Source organism: Styela clava, chromosome 6 (assembly GCF_964204865.1).
Source record: "Styela clava chromosome 6, kaStyClav1.hap1.2, whole genome shotgun sequence".
Lineage (NCBI taxonomy): Eukaryota > Metazoa > Chordata > Ascidiacea > Stolidobranchia > Styelidae > Styela > Styela clava.
This window is the reverse complement of record NC_135255.1, coordinates 6,489,679-6,504,747: the sequence shown is the minus strand read 5'-3', so window position 1 is coordinate 6,504,747 and position 15,069 is coordinate 6,489,679. Positions and strand designations below refer to the sequence as shown.

General features: G+C 36.5%; 1 protein-coding gene across 1 annotated transcript; it reads left to right on the top strand.

Annotated features, from left to right (window-relative positions):
- The first annotated feature begins 4,758 nt into the window (after window positions 1–4,758).
- Window positions 4,759–14,396, top strand: LOC120331187 (prostaglandin G/H synthase 2-like). The gene is made up of 14 exons (XM_039398252.2): window positions 4,759–4,902; window positions 5,196–5,255; window positions 5,446–5,565; window positions 6,866–7,009; window positions 7,340–7,483; window positions 7,781–7,956; window positions 8,104–8,202; window positions 8,511–8,745; window positions 9,038–9,223; window positions 9,905–10,008; window positions 10,956–11,103; window positions 11,620–11,773; window positions 12,531–12,675; window positions 13,410–14,396. The coding sequence occupies exons 1-14, from the start codon at window positions 4,899–4,901 to the stop codon at window positions 13,509–13,511; spliced, it is 1,821 nt and encodes a 606-aa protein (XP_039254186.2). The 5' UTR covers window positions 4,759–4,898; the 3' UTR covers window positions 13,512–14,396.
- Window positions 14,397–15,069: the final 673 nt, after the last annotated feature.

The following is a 15,069-nucleotide window of genomic DNA, read 5'->3' as shown; positions in this document are numbered from 1 at the left end:
GGACGAGAGGCCGTGGTTCGCCATATGGATAAGATGTCTTATCCGCTTTCCTCTCCCCCGGGATAAATATGTAAATCCTATCCCCTATCCCTACCGTACCCAATGCACATGCTTGTTCACAGAAATTACCACACATTTGATAATATTTGATGAGCTGTGGTTCGCTATAATTATGATTGAGCCTTCTTATCACTTTTCTTTTTTTTTTTTTTTTTTTTTTTTTATGATTCCACAATGTGGTTTATGCAATATATAAAAATCATAAAATAATAAATGAACAACAATAACCAAGTATACAAAAATAACAAAGCATTTCATTACAGTCCATTGATTGTATTGTCCATAGTATCCCATTGCCATTGATATGTCCATCATGTAATTTCCATAATCCATAATGTTTGATCATTATTTATATTTTTTAGTATTAATTATTAAAAAAATTTTAATATCTATTAGTTTTGACTTTTCTTTTTTTCTTTACCCCGGGATAAATCTTGCCCTATAATACGGTAATAACTACGCGGTAAGCCTGCAAGCAGACAACACCAGAAGACAGATAACATGACTGAATTCACTGAGACTCCCTCTGGTGACGGAGTCATCATACTGCTGTAACTCGATAAACTCGATAAACATAACCTGACCGATATCTGTATACATATCTGAGTTAGATCCTAACGCGTCGCAGTTCCGCAGCAATTAGTTTTTGGGTATTATTTTCAACTCTGAACGAGAGCTGCGACCTTGGTTCTTGCTTCGGGCACACTTTTGTGGTTTAATCACTTTGGGTTTAATCAAGAAATGGTGAAAATTGTCCAGCTCAATAGTGCTACCACGCGACGGGCATTCTCGTTGGTAATAGTATGGATGAACAGTGTCCTTCTGGTTCTGGAGTTCCCAAACAGCGGCCCACGGGCCAATTACGGCCCGCGTAACAATTCAAAATGGCCGGCCGCGCTCGAGTGAAATAGTTTAATGGTTAAACTTGATCCGTAAATAAATACCAATACGTTTACCACTTTATGTGTTTACCTTTTTACGTTTTACATACCGCCAATTGTTTAATCATTACAACAGTTCATACATGTGTATATTTGTAACAATTCAATTATACATATTATATCATATGTATGCGTAACGGTATTTGTATACAGCAGTATTTGAGGTATCTGCTCTATATTGAGAAAGCTTAAAGCTGTCAAAAAACAAAAATTTGATACTGAAAACAGACGTTTTTTAGATAAATGGCAGCGATCTTATTTCTATATTGAAAATAATCAAACTTCAGCGATTTATCTTCCTTGTCAACAAACTATTACAGCTCTGAGGAAATAGAAGGAAATTAGAAATTATGATCAGTTGACGAGCGTATTTCAAAATTTAATCCATTGCTAAATTCATACAAAAGTCAAATAAACATGTTCAAAAAAATGTCAAATGAAAGTGAATCCACGTTATTGGCCAGTTATATTATAACCATCAACATCGCTAAAAAAATCGCCAGTTTGTTGAAAGGAAATTTTTACCCGAATGTATGTTGCAAGTTTTGGAAGTCATTTCTCTTGATATAGAAAGTAAATTTTCAAGCATCATCTTTCTAACTACACACACCTTTGAAGCTCAACAAATCAAAACTTCGGTTCAGACTGACAGATGATCATCTGAATGCGTTATTGCGAATACCATGTACTGAATCATAGCCATGTTTTAAACATGTGAGAGGGGTGTAAACGTGTGTGTGTGTGTGGGGGGGGGGGGGAGGGGGGTTCTTCAGTTGATCCTTTCTGTGTAACTAAACAAGCCATAACTAGCCATTTATACGATGCCGTATGCCAGATGAGCAAGTAACTTCATTATTCCATGTCAGTTGAAAATTTCTTGTTGAAAGTCGTGCTCGGTATTCCGCGGATATTCTATCACCTATCTGTTATATTTATTAACTTTTCGCGTCCTTTTGTCAATCCCCTTTTCTGGCCCGCCAATATACTTCTGCTTCGACTTTTGGCCCGCGATTCATCAAGTTTGGGAACCCCTGTTCTGGTTCAATGCCAATTTTATATGTCGTAGAGTAGACAATAGTGTTTTGTCCAACGTGGATATCTCTAACCCTTGCAAACGGTTTATATATCATAGTTTCATCAAGGCAATACCCAATTTTGGCATTACTGGGCTGTTTATCATTACCTTCAAATCTCAAGTATTGAGCTACGAGAAACTTAGGGCTTTTTCAACCATCAAGTTCATGCTTTCGTAAACAAATAACTAACTAATCCCATTCCCGACATGGAATGATAACCGGACGAGAGGCTGTGGTTCCCCATATGATTAAGCGGTCTAATCGGCTTTCCACCCCCACCGCCCGCGGAATGAATATGTAAATCCTATCCTATCCTACCTTAGGATAAATGCGCAACACTGGAGAATGATAGCAACAGCAGAACGATGGTGATTTTCGAATAAAAGGGAATTACAGCAAAAGCGACCAACATATATATACATAGAGAGAAAGCCACTCGAATACATAGCTTATTGACTCGTTAGCATCCATAATTGATCCGGATGAGAAAAGTTGATTTTTATCATTAGTATTACGGATTGCTTGAATTCACTCATGACTGGAAAAAGATAGGTAAGGTACTTCTCTCTTTTCTAAAACATGATTGATTTGGTTTGTGGAAATGTAAATAATACTCTAGTCTAGTTTATATCAATCGAAGCCACAATATGAAACAGGGTTCAAATCACTAGATGAAGTTTATGTGTCAGATAACAAACCCGGGGGCGGATTTACCATTAGGCAAGAGAAGCTGAAGCCTAGGCCTTAGGGGCTTTGACATTCGATTTTGAACCGTTATTACTTTTCAAGCTGTTTTATTTTGTTTTAACGGCTTCTTCCAGTTTGAAACTGATATTTGTTTAATTTTTAAACCAGGTCAATAATCTTGTTCCAAATATGTAGCCTACAGTTTAAAAGGTTTACCAACTACGGTATAATGATTAAATTTGTTTAGATTTGAGAAACTCTATCCCTTTAACCCTAAAAAAACCCACAATATTGTATTAAAAATAGGTAGCTTTTTTCTGAAACGTGGCTTGAGTTAAAACAACTCGAAATAATATTTTCAACCCTTTGCCTCAAGATAAAGCAAGCTGATAGCACAAAGGAGTATCCAATCGATATGCCTCAAAAGAGATAAATGCTCAAATATATGGGCACGGATGTCACTCATCGGTACCTTCAAGTATTTTACCCACTTCGACAATGTTCCCATGAATTATAACAAAAATTTGGGGTAAAATATCGGCTTCCACAAGAAAAATATAAAATTATTTTTGGTTTTATTATAAAGTACTAAAAATTTGAAATTGATTTTATTTATTAGTTGGGGAGAACGGCGAGATATTGCGAACAACAATAATTTTCGTAAGAAGGATCCACAGGGCAAATTCAACAACAAAGAGTAATAACAATAAGATTTCATCAATTTTCCGACAGCATCACAATTTACTCTAGTAAATAAGAGTTGTTTCGGTTAAACTTGGTCATGCATGGTTGCACATTAACGCAGTGGGCGGCTCAGGTGACCATCGTTATTATCGTTAGTTTTGTTATGAAAATACCAAAAAATATAATGTTGAATTTTGTGTCTGTGATACATTTTACTATCCGTTTTACCCCGAGGCATAAGAGCAAAGGCTTTAGTTTAGTAATTGCAGAAGGATGAGTGCGTGGATAAGACATCGGGGTACCACTTTCACCTTTCCCAATTCATCTAAATTAGTTAGCATTTGCTTATAGTAAACACTGTGATGGGTCGAACAAAAGCTAGACAATATTTGCTTGCAATGATCCATATATATGAGTATTATAGGATAAGATCTACATATTTATCCAGGAGCAGATAAGCCGGAGTGCCGATAAGATGGCTTAATCATCACGGCCTCTCGTCCGATTACCAGCCCATGTCAGGTATGGGATTAGTTAGCCAGTTATTTGTTTTCGGAAGCATAGCAAATGAAAAAATGATTTCATGGTGTTTTCAAAGCAAACCTTGCAAACTACGCTAACAGTAAATCGTAATGTGACTGACTCATAAATGGAATAAGAGACAATCGTACCTACAAATGAAACGGCAATTCTGATGCTCCGTTGTAACATGCTTACATGTACAGCTCGTAACGTTGTTAGTGAATCATGTTACAAAACAATCAATTGTTCGAAATTTTTCATCAAGGCTTGGACTCTTGTCAACGACAGATCTAATTCATTTATAGAGACAACATTGGTTCAGTTCATCGCTGATTATGTTACGCACTATAGTTTATCATCCAATTTAGGACAGTGTCAGTGCTAGGATTTGCTTAAAACTGCTGAAGCTGAAATTCATCAACTCCATGAATTGGCGTACGAATCATTTTTCAACTTGAACTTGTTTGGCTGTATTAATATGCAAGTTTGGTATTTGAATAATTTTTGCTTATAAAATACATAAATGAATGCAATCGCGACTGGAATTCTTCAAGAACAACTTGCCTGTGTGCGGCGTCTTCGAAATATACATGAAGTGTACACGTAAATGTATTAATTAAATTGTGTGCATAGCAATTTTAGTACACTATATCGCGAGAAAAATGCTTCCTGTAACACAAATTGATATCTCGCGCCATCCTATCTCAACTTGTGTAGAAAAGAGATTATGAAGACTAGAGAAATGTTATCAGTAAACAGGTTATTGATTTCGGTTATTAGTGGCTTACGAGGGCATGGTATGTACACAAAATTGTTATCCAAAATTATATTCATTACAGTTGCAAACTTAGTCTCAAATTGTGTTTCATAGACATCTCATTGTCTAACATCTTCACAGCTACGTCATACGGATGTCAGAATTTACGTGATGGGTGAGTAACTTTGATAAACAAAAAATATCATTAAATGCAGCACAGGAGCGGAAATTACGACTTCCTTTAAGCGATAATCGCGGTGACTCAGTTCATCTCAGAGGTATGGTCCTTTATGTGCTCGCTAGATCTATTTTCTTCCACAGAGATATGGTTTTAAAAAAGTAAATTCAGTAGATGTGTCCAAGATTGGATAACAATAATTTGATATTTTTACTTTATAGTCCATCACCACGCACAGTATTTATCTTTTATAACCACGTAATTTGTAATCTAATGATATATTTTCACAGCCTTGTTCACACTTACGGTCTTTGGATTGATTGCTGTCATAAATGCAGAAGAAATTAAATGTGAGTACATTAATTGACAAGACTAGCACATAGTTTAAAAAAACATGAGATTGAACCCAAAGTAGTCGTCAGAACGTTTGGTTGTGCAGAACAGGAAATTACATAACCAAATCAAGTACCCAAATTTCATACTGATCACAAGTTTACTGCACCCTACCTGTTGCTTATGTTCATTTATATCGTTTTCCAGACAACCCATGCTGCTCAAATCCATGTGAAAATTTCGGCATATGCAATAGAATTGCTTGGACTGAAAAATATACTTGTGACTGCTATGGCACTGGATACTATGGTGTCAACTGTCAAACACGTGAGTAGTTTTACTCAAACTGAAATTACTCGAAGTTTTCTTTGAAAATAATCCGTTTCCGGATTCCGATGAGTGAATATTACTGTACCTCAATATTCAATCAATGATTGATATTAAATTAATATTGAGAAACTCTGACAGACAAGATTTTTTCTAATAAATGTTTTTTTTAAGGTGAGAACCGTTTTCTCCGTGGTACACTTTTTCCAATTTTTATATGACTTTGTACACCTCACAAATTGGAATGGTTCACCATGTACGTGATATAAGAAAAAATGATAACTAGGTGTTTGGTAAAGTCATATATAGTAGTAGTCGTATGCCGGTCACAAAATAGTATGCATACAAGCAAAAGGGTACATATGGACATTGATTTAATGAATAACTTTGGAAAACAATGGTAGCATTGATTCGAGATTTGGATACGACGTCCTCTCCTCAATAAAATATCTATCGCAAGCAGCGAGTATCGTTTGTTTGACTCGATTTCTGGTGGATATATATTACCTATATAAAATAAGAAAATGTGACTTATGTCAAAATTCTTTGTTTATCCCACTCTTTATTTTTGGTATGGAATTCTTTTTTAATTGGTCAAGGAGTATTCTTACTCGCTCATACACTTCCTATCGCAAAGTTAGTATTTTTTCCAATCAAAAAGAAACACCTGACAATTCGCCGATGACACACAGCAAACCGAGTCAAACATGAATCCGATGGAATTAAGATACTCGCAAATGCACTGGTGCCTCAAATAGCCTCAATCGTCCCACAGGGACACGTGGGACACGACATTTTTTAGAGAGCCATGTATTTGTGAGTATTTTATTTCCATCGGATTCGCGTTTGTAATCCGTCTTCATTTCGAATATATATTTATAGTTGGTAATTAAAGTTTGTCTGGAACACGGTTTTTCGAGAACATGGCTGTGGGGGGCGAATTCATATGCGTGAAAACATCATAGGTACAAATGTCCGTGGATGCAGATGTGCATTGGTACAAATGTACGCGTACCGCAGATGCACCACGCGAACTAACGGGTAATGGTCGTGTGTATAAATCCCGATGTATCATATTTATCATGTTATATTTCCAATTTCTGACACGTTTGTGATTCCCACTAACATAGACCTAAGCCGTATACCATATGGTTCCGATCTGATATACAGTTGGGAAAACAATTGAATAGCATTTGCTTAGAGTAAGATCGTGAGACTCTACCCGTAGGGCGGCAACACTATTGACAAAATATCTACTATATAATAATTTAAATGATAAAGACTAAAATATTTGTTTCAGCGACCTGGAGTAAATGGATCTCCAACTTACTTCGTCCATCTCCGTTCACCGTTCAAGCAATTACTACTAACGGAAAAATTATATGGAAAATTGTGAACAAAATCAAATTTGTGCATTCTTATTTCATGAAATTTATTCTGAAAAGTAAGTCATGGTAATATTTGAGAGCAAATAACGTATTTTGATGTTGCCATTTGACAATTTAAATATTTTGATTGAAATTCATATGCAAAAGCAAAGAATTCTTTCCCCTTTAATCGCCTGCCATTTGATATGGCAATTCAGCGAAACATTTACATTTTGAAAATTTGACAACATTGAGGCGAGTCTTCTTCAAAATGGATGCTCGTAAGAGGCCATGTTGTACATACTTCCTAAGTATGGATATTTTTGTCATGCCTCGGTTTGAAGTGGCTCATTTATTTTTTTATACATTTTTGATGCGGAACACTATTCTCATTCTCTCTATAATAGTACGCGCATTGTCTCCGGAATGGCCAGAACCCCACAACACAGCAGCGGATTACATCACGTGGGATGGATACACCAACAAAACGTACTGGGGACGTACTCTTCCAGCTGTTCCAGAAGATTGTCCAACACCTTTTGGTGTCGTCGGTAAGACAATAAATGTAGTATACAGATATTTCGAAACTTCATATGCGATACAGCCCAAGAGGTCTGTCCGTTTCTGTCGCTCGTCTTGTTCGCGATATTGTACCGGAAAAGGCTTTATCAGAATTGTCGAATACCGATGGGCTTCAAAAAAATTACCGATACTGTCGATTACTCACATTGCCCAACTTATATCAATATTCTTGACATCGATACAAAGATAGTGTAGCTTGCTTGCCTGGAATAGGATCCTGTCGTTTTAGAACAATGTCTGTGTATAACATCGTATTTTTCTTTTAGGTCCCAAAGAGTACCCGGACGTTTACAAATTGGTAGAAGAAGTATTTACAAGAACTGAGTTCAAGCCATGTCCGAGAGGAACCTCACTATCGCTTCCGTTGTATGGGCAGCATTTTACACACCAAGGTTTCAAGTCCGTTCCCTCTGACGACACTTTAACCTGGGGTCAACATACGGTAAATACAAACTTAAAAAAACATACGGTAATTATTCTAGTGTCGTTTTTATTTTCAAATGTGCACTTTGTCAATACGATTTTGGATCGAGCATTTATTGCTATTAGACTGCAGACTGCATTACATATATTTTTCATTCATTTGCAGCTCGATATGTCTCATCTTTATGGGGAAACGTTAGGAAAACAGCTCGCTTTAAGATCAATGAAAGGAGGGAAGATGAAGACACAAATAATCAATGGAGAGGTACTGTTATTTGTAGGACTGTGATGTGTCTGCCTTCTCACCAGAAGTTAAGAATTTGAGCTTTTTTAGGCACATAACGGAAAAAAATACGATTTTGGTGAACGAAGATGATGAAGAAAATCGTTTAAACTAATTTGATTTTTAAATAGATTTAGAGTCTAAATTTTAGACGATGATGCTGATTCATTTACAATATAGTCATAGTTGAGTCTTCTATTTGATTCACTGATCTGATCTAAAAACTATATTTTATTTTTATACCGTCTCGTTTCCATAATACGATGGTTTATTTTCCGAATACATTGCAGGAATATCCTCCAAATATGAAAGACTGCCCTGGAGTGAACATGGATTATCCAGAAAATGTGATAGAGGAATACCGATTTGCAATGGGACATCCATTTTTTGCTTTACTCCCTAGTCTGATGTACTACTCTACTTTATGGCTCCGAGAACATAACAGGGTATGTGATGTATTAGCAGAACATCACCCACAGTGGGATGATGAAAGACTCTTCCAAACCACAAGACTTATTATTTTAGGTAAGCGAAAACAAAGTTTCGTCTAAAACTAGAGAATACAGTATCTCTAAAAAGTATATCATAAATTCTGCGCCAACCAAAGTAAATATATTCGGTTTTAGCTTGAATTTAAAAGCACGAAGAAACTCAAAGCTGTAATAAAACGTCAAAATACCACAAAACGTGAAACATAATATTACTCTTCTCCAGTCGCGAGAGGGCGGTGACATTTAGTCAAGTCTCCTCGGAACACTGGTGAACGCTAGACTGGAATAGGCAACCTTACTTAAAATTAAAATAAAGTTACTCGCAGGCGAAACATTGAAAGTGACAGTTGAAGAATATGTTCAGCATATTTCTGGAATGGATTTGAAGCTGACCTTTGAACCCGACCTGATGCACGATTCATCGATGCGATGGGCGAGCGGTCGTCTGCATGTAGAATTCAACACTCTCTATCACTGGCACAATATGATTCCAAATTACTTTTACATTGGGAGTGAGTATTTTCTGAATATAGGGTTAGGTTTTAATGACTTCAGACTTAGAGTCATGTTAATATTTATGAAAGCACAGCAGGCGATAATGAATCGTTGAACAAAGCACGAAGACCTGTTGTAGGAATTGTTTAAACAAAAGTACACTTTTTAGCAAAGACGTCTAAGATCTCAAGTCGTAAAGCGCTTGACCACGTTTATGCTTCTATGATTAAATTGTGGGGGTGGCGCTCTACTTCTATCTGCGAAAGTTACGCACCTCGACGACGCAAAATATAGCCTGTATCCTCAAACTTTCATTTAATTTCAAGTTAGAGTTTACCGTTATATCCCGTCGTTTCGTGTCACTGACACTCTAATGGGCCTCTATAGACAGAACATGGATATTACTCATTTTAATCAGAGACTTCGACGCGAACTTAGTCCCGACATGCACTTGAGTCCTAGGAAAGCAACCTTGCACTTTATCCACGCATCAACTCACTGACATTTAGATATATCAAATCACAATTCAATATTGTATTTAAGAAAAATAAAAAAAATCAGCGTCAAGTCAATGACGTCAGCGATCGTGGCTTACAACCTGATGCTTCACACAGTTTATTTGTCTTAATTACTTTTAGTCGTTCCCTCGTGGCAGTCTGAGTTATTTTTATCTCTATTTTTTACATCATTTATCTTAGATAAAACATATACTCTGGAGGAAACATTTTTTAACATGAGTTCTTTGCTTGATAATGGAATGAATGTTTTTACAACATCGATGGCGAATCAAGTGGCCGGCAGAGTAAGACTTGGTTACTGTTATTATGCATATTAGATTATTTCAGTTCATGATGTGCCTGCGTATTGCAACTACATATTGTCACTCAGAATAGGATAATATGGCCGAACTTGCTTTTATGGGACACAAACTGCTGTAACGTCGGAACAAGTGACAAGGAGACCAAACTTTGCACACACTTGAAACAGGGGTGCACAACTTTGATACAAGAGGGCCAGATACAAATAACTGGGTGAAACCGCGGGCCGCATCTCTCTTTAACATAACTTTCTAGCTAGTAGTTACAAGCACAAAAAAGGCATTGTAACGTCATAATCATGGACTATAAATTGGACTCGGGTACAGGCTTTGCAACGCAAAAGGATTGAAATTACTTGCACGTACCAGATTAAACTAAATTAAAACCTCGCTTCGTGGGTCGCACACTATTCAAAATTGGCACTTCTCCGCGAGTCGCACAATTTTCCCTTGTGGACCGCAGTTTGCACACTCCTGACCTAAAAGTCAAGTTTCATTGCAGTTACAACTTCTTGATTCCTGATTATTTTTACCGGATTACTAGTTTTGCTTGTGTTTGCGACACCTTGGTTTCAATGTGTTACTTTTAGCATGTAATCGTCACTGGTTTATAATTCGGTATTGGACATCTCATCAGTCAAACAGTTTTCAATATAATTCAAGCACTTCATGTATGTGAAACAAAAGTTCATGTGAAGGGAACATAATCTTTCAAATATACAGTTGATTTACGTACTTACGTACTATCTATATCTGAGGGGAAAGTGTAAAACACTTGTGGCAGTGTGAATTGTATTGCTTCTGAGTGATGCCTACAGTTTTCTAATTTAGTTACTTTTTTAAACATTCAACAAAATGTTTCAACCAAGCGGAATGTTAACATTTTTAAAAAAAACTTGCGGTCTTTTTTACTGTATTTGTGTAAATTTCAGGGAGCTGGTGGTCGAAACATGGCAAAGTCTTTACATAAAGTCGCTTATGAAGTCATTAAAATGAACAGAAAATTACGCCTTCAGCCATTCAACAGATACAGAGAATTATTTCGGCTTCCCCCTTATAAGACGTTTGAAGAACTGACAGGTAGTATCTAATATATATTTGTGATTTTGGCCTGTTAGCAATCAAACTTGTATTGCTATTACATCCTCACATCACGCTTTTAATCCTATCGGGGTGTGTGTGGCAAGATTGCTTGAATCATGGAAGCCCTCTGTCAGTGGAATTGATCATTTCAAGCAATTGATAGCGTGACATATAACCATGCGATTCGGAGCTTGCAATGTGGTTTATAACAAAATTTGGTACTCCCGTAGTGTGTGTACAAGGTTAGGGTTAGGGCATATTTTTATTTCGTTTTTTCTTATTTTAGTTCTCTTACGAGTTGGGAACTGTTTGTGTTAGCCAAGTGAATATTCCCCCTGCCCATAGGATTCAATCCCTTTACATAACATGACGTAAAGTAGGCGAACAAAAATAGTTATCTCCATATTGGTATACATACTTCTGGAGTGCCCAAAATTTATTAGAACGAAATATTCGACGTCCCATTGAATAGTCCGTTATTTACTTATATTTATTAAATTTAAACATTCTTAGGTGAAACTAAGCTTGCCAAAGTTTTGAGTAAATTTTATGGAGGCGAAATTAACGCTGTCGAATATTTTGTCGGAATCATGGTCGAAAAACGTTACAAAGCAAAGATGTGGGGAATAACTCTGACTGAATCAATTGGAAACTACGCTCTTCGCAGGTATTATAAATATTAACATGAAATACCACAATCGGTGAACTTTGTATTATGGCGCATTGCATTAAAATCAATCTAGTTATACAGGTACATGGTTAAATGTTCAAGCAGTTTATCAAATTAAATTTACTGCTATTCGAACCAATTCATTTTTAAAACGTATAGCGGAATTACTGATCACTATGGCGTCTGACGGGTGCTACGTCTGACTTGTTCGTTAAAACTTAATTCAGCGCAGATAAATGCAAAATTAACCGGCCAGCAGTCCCAAAAGCGATTTTTGTTGTTTTATTTTTTCAAATTTCCTCTTGAGTAATTCGGAAACCAATATTTCACTCAAACTCTTGCTATTTTTATTAGTCATGGAAACACTTTTTATGACAACTGGGAACAGCTTTAAATACCACTTGATTCTCATGTCTGTAAGTGGTGGGATTCAGGAATTTTGCACGGGTTCCCGCCAACCCGTTCCTGGAATGTCACGTGGGTAACGTGCACCGCAGTTGACGACTAGTGTTATATTTGGCGTTTCAAAAAAGATATATATATATATTGGATTTATGTAAAGCGTGTCGTGTTGGTAGTGTGACACATTTGCTCAAATGACGCAACCTGTTGCTAGTGATTCCAATACAAAAGAGGACCTATTATTATCATAATTATTAATCCAATCACTGTTGTACATATATTTGAGCATTGCTCTTGTAATGTTGTATATTTAATTATTTACCTTATAGGCCACATTTTGTTTTTACTCCAGCGTATTTTCAAACGTCATCGGGTCACCTCAATATTGGAAAGAATCAACATTTGGCGGAAAAATTGGATTTGACATGGTGAAAACTGCTTCATTAAAAGATATAGCATGCAGAAATATAAAAGGATGCCCGGAGTTCAAATTTGAGGTTAGTACACATGAACAAAAACGGCTAGGCAGGACTGTGTAAAATCGGAACATGTAACATTTTTTCCTGCATCTTCAGGGGAAGACGAAGCCTTACATTCAAATTTTATATTAGCTGATCGATAAATCCATGTCTGTAAAATGAGACACAATTGGTAAAGCGAGATATCTTCTTTTGAAATCGTGTCTACGTACTGCCATATAGTCTGTATGTAACTTCACTATAGTTCACTTACGATCCTAGTGGTGGTTGATTTATCCCAGTCCGAGATTAAATATTGAATATAAAAAACGGCGGTTGGCACATTGTGGTAAGTGTTAGAAACACGCTTGTCGTGGCACCTCCGATTACCTTGCATGGGTTCGCAGGTTCGAATTCTGTTGGGGATAACTATGTGCGCGAAGATTACTGGACTCCGCGCGGGAACGCTGGTTGGTTACGGCTTTCTTCATCATCATGTCCATGCTTCAGAAACAAATACTTGGCTAACTATTTCCATACCCGGCGTCGACGGGTATCTAGACAGGAAGCCGTTGTAAGCCATATCATTGATCCGTTTTATCGGCTTTCTTCTCCCCCTGGAAAAATATGGAAATGCAATCCTAAATACGCTCAGCCGACTATACTTTAGGACTTAGGTGGATTAACACGTTAATTAAAGATACAAAGGTACTCAAAAATCACGCCGAAGTCTCCCAGTAGCTTTTAAAGTTGATCATCTTTTTATATGACAGATTGCAGAAGCTGTTACGGAGGATACAGACAAAGGGATGATATACAATGACATCGAAAGTGATGGTACGGAGGGTACAGGGCAGCACAAAACCGAATTGTAAAATCAAAATGGTATAACGTTACTCAGTGAATCGATGCAGTCGGTAACATTTCCCATGTCCTCAAAGTTGAACAGAATTTATAATATTGTGATTTTGCGCCGTCAAAATATTGTATTTGTTTATGCCTTATAATTGCAGTTTTTGTCATTTTAACACGTATCTATTATATAACGGTATTGTATATTCGTTATAAATGTCCATCACATAATAATTTTAACGTCGACATTTTTCAAAATGTTAGAAGTACGTCATGTTAGGATCTGTATTCAAAATGAAATTATACAAATTTTTCTAAACTTTTCTTTAAAATATTTATCTGATGCTTGTTTTTCTTTGTTGTCAACCGATTTCGTACATTTTACTGTGAAGCAGATGCCAGGAAAACGAAAAAATATCTAATTTACCTTTGATATTTTATCGTTATTACAGTGCATTGTCTTCAGTATTAACAATCTTGATTCTTTATATACCCGTGGATGTTTAAAAGGTCTTTTATGAAATCTACAGTTTGTAAACTGGATAATGGTCAAATGAAATGTTGTTAAGAAAACCACCAAACCAGATATAGTCCGGCAGAATCAGGCCTTAACATTGTTTTGGGACATAAAGTTTTTTTTATTGTTTAGATATAATGTATATGACATATATAATGATATCCAGGTGGGTGTGGAGTATATAATATTGCGCAATTTTTTTTAAGTGGATTTAAAGTATTCGGTCCAAGATGACGCACATCCTGAACCCTAACCTGGTAAACATACAATGTTCAGGTTGTGCGCCATCTTGATACGAATACTTCAGGAGCGCCTTTTTGTTAAAAACAATTATTTCATAACTACATGGTTTAGTTTTGCATACATAGTAACATTGAATCTCCTTACAATGTCAGAGATTCAATTTGAGTAGAATAAATGGTAGTTTATTACACTAATACAAGCCAAGATCCATCGACAGCATCTAGCCACTTTCTTTTGCGCTCTTCAAACTACATTTGCGTTGCCGCGCGCATTTCGTTTTCCTAGTTTAAGCTTATGGACTTGGGAAATATTTTATTAGTTGAATTGGATTGGAATATTTGACCTCGTCTTTCACTCCGAACAAGGCCATGTAAAACCGTCCACTGGTATCTAAAGATGTGTAACGTGTTTTCTTTTGGAAGAACCGCAACCTTTCAGTGCTGCATTGACTTTGGCAAAATTAATATACAGTATCCTTGTGGAGATAGAAGGTATGCAAAACCGAGATGTGCACCTCTTATGCCAACATAGTTGAGTCAAACGTTTTGAATACTAATACATCACACACATTTTCCTGCGTGCTTCGGTTGTACGTAGTAAAGCGCACATTTTGCGCACATGCATCAAATTCCACTTGATTATTGAGCTATAGGTTTTTGACGAGCTTTTGTGTATGATTTCATTTCATAGAATTTGTATGCTGTTCTAAAGAATACTAGTTTCAGCTTTTTCATTCTCTTAAACCGCGTGTTGAAAGTGAGTTTTGTAATATTGCGTGTTGGTTTCCAACATCCTTAAATCGGTGATGGCAGTAAATCTTT

Coding starts and splice junctions, on each gene's coding strand:
- LOC120331187 (XM_039398252.2), top strand. Junction 9,224..9,904: donor AAATTACTTTTACATTGGGA/GTGAGTATTTTC, acceptor CATTTATCTTAG/ATAAAACATATACTCTGGAG. Junction 11,774..12,530: donor GGAAACTACGCTCTTCGCAG/GTATTATAAATA, acceptor TTTTTACTCCAG/CGTATTTTCAAACGTCATCG.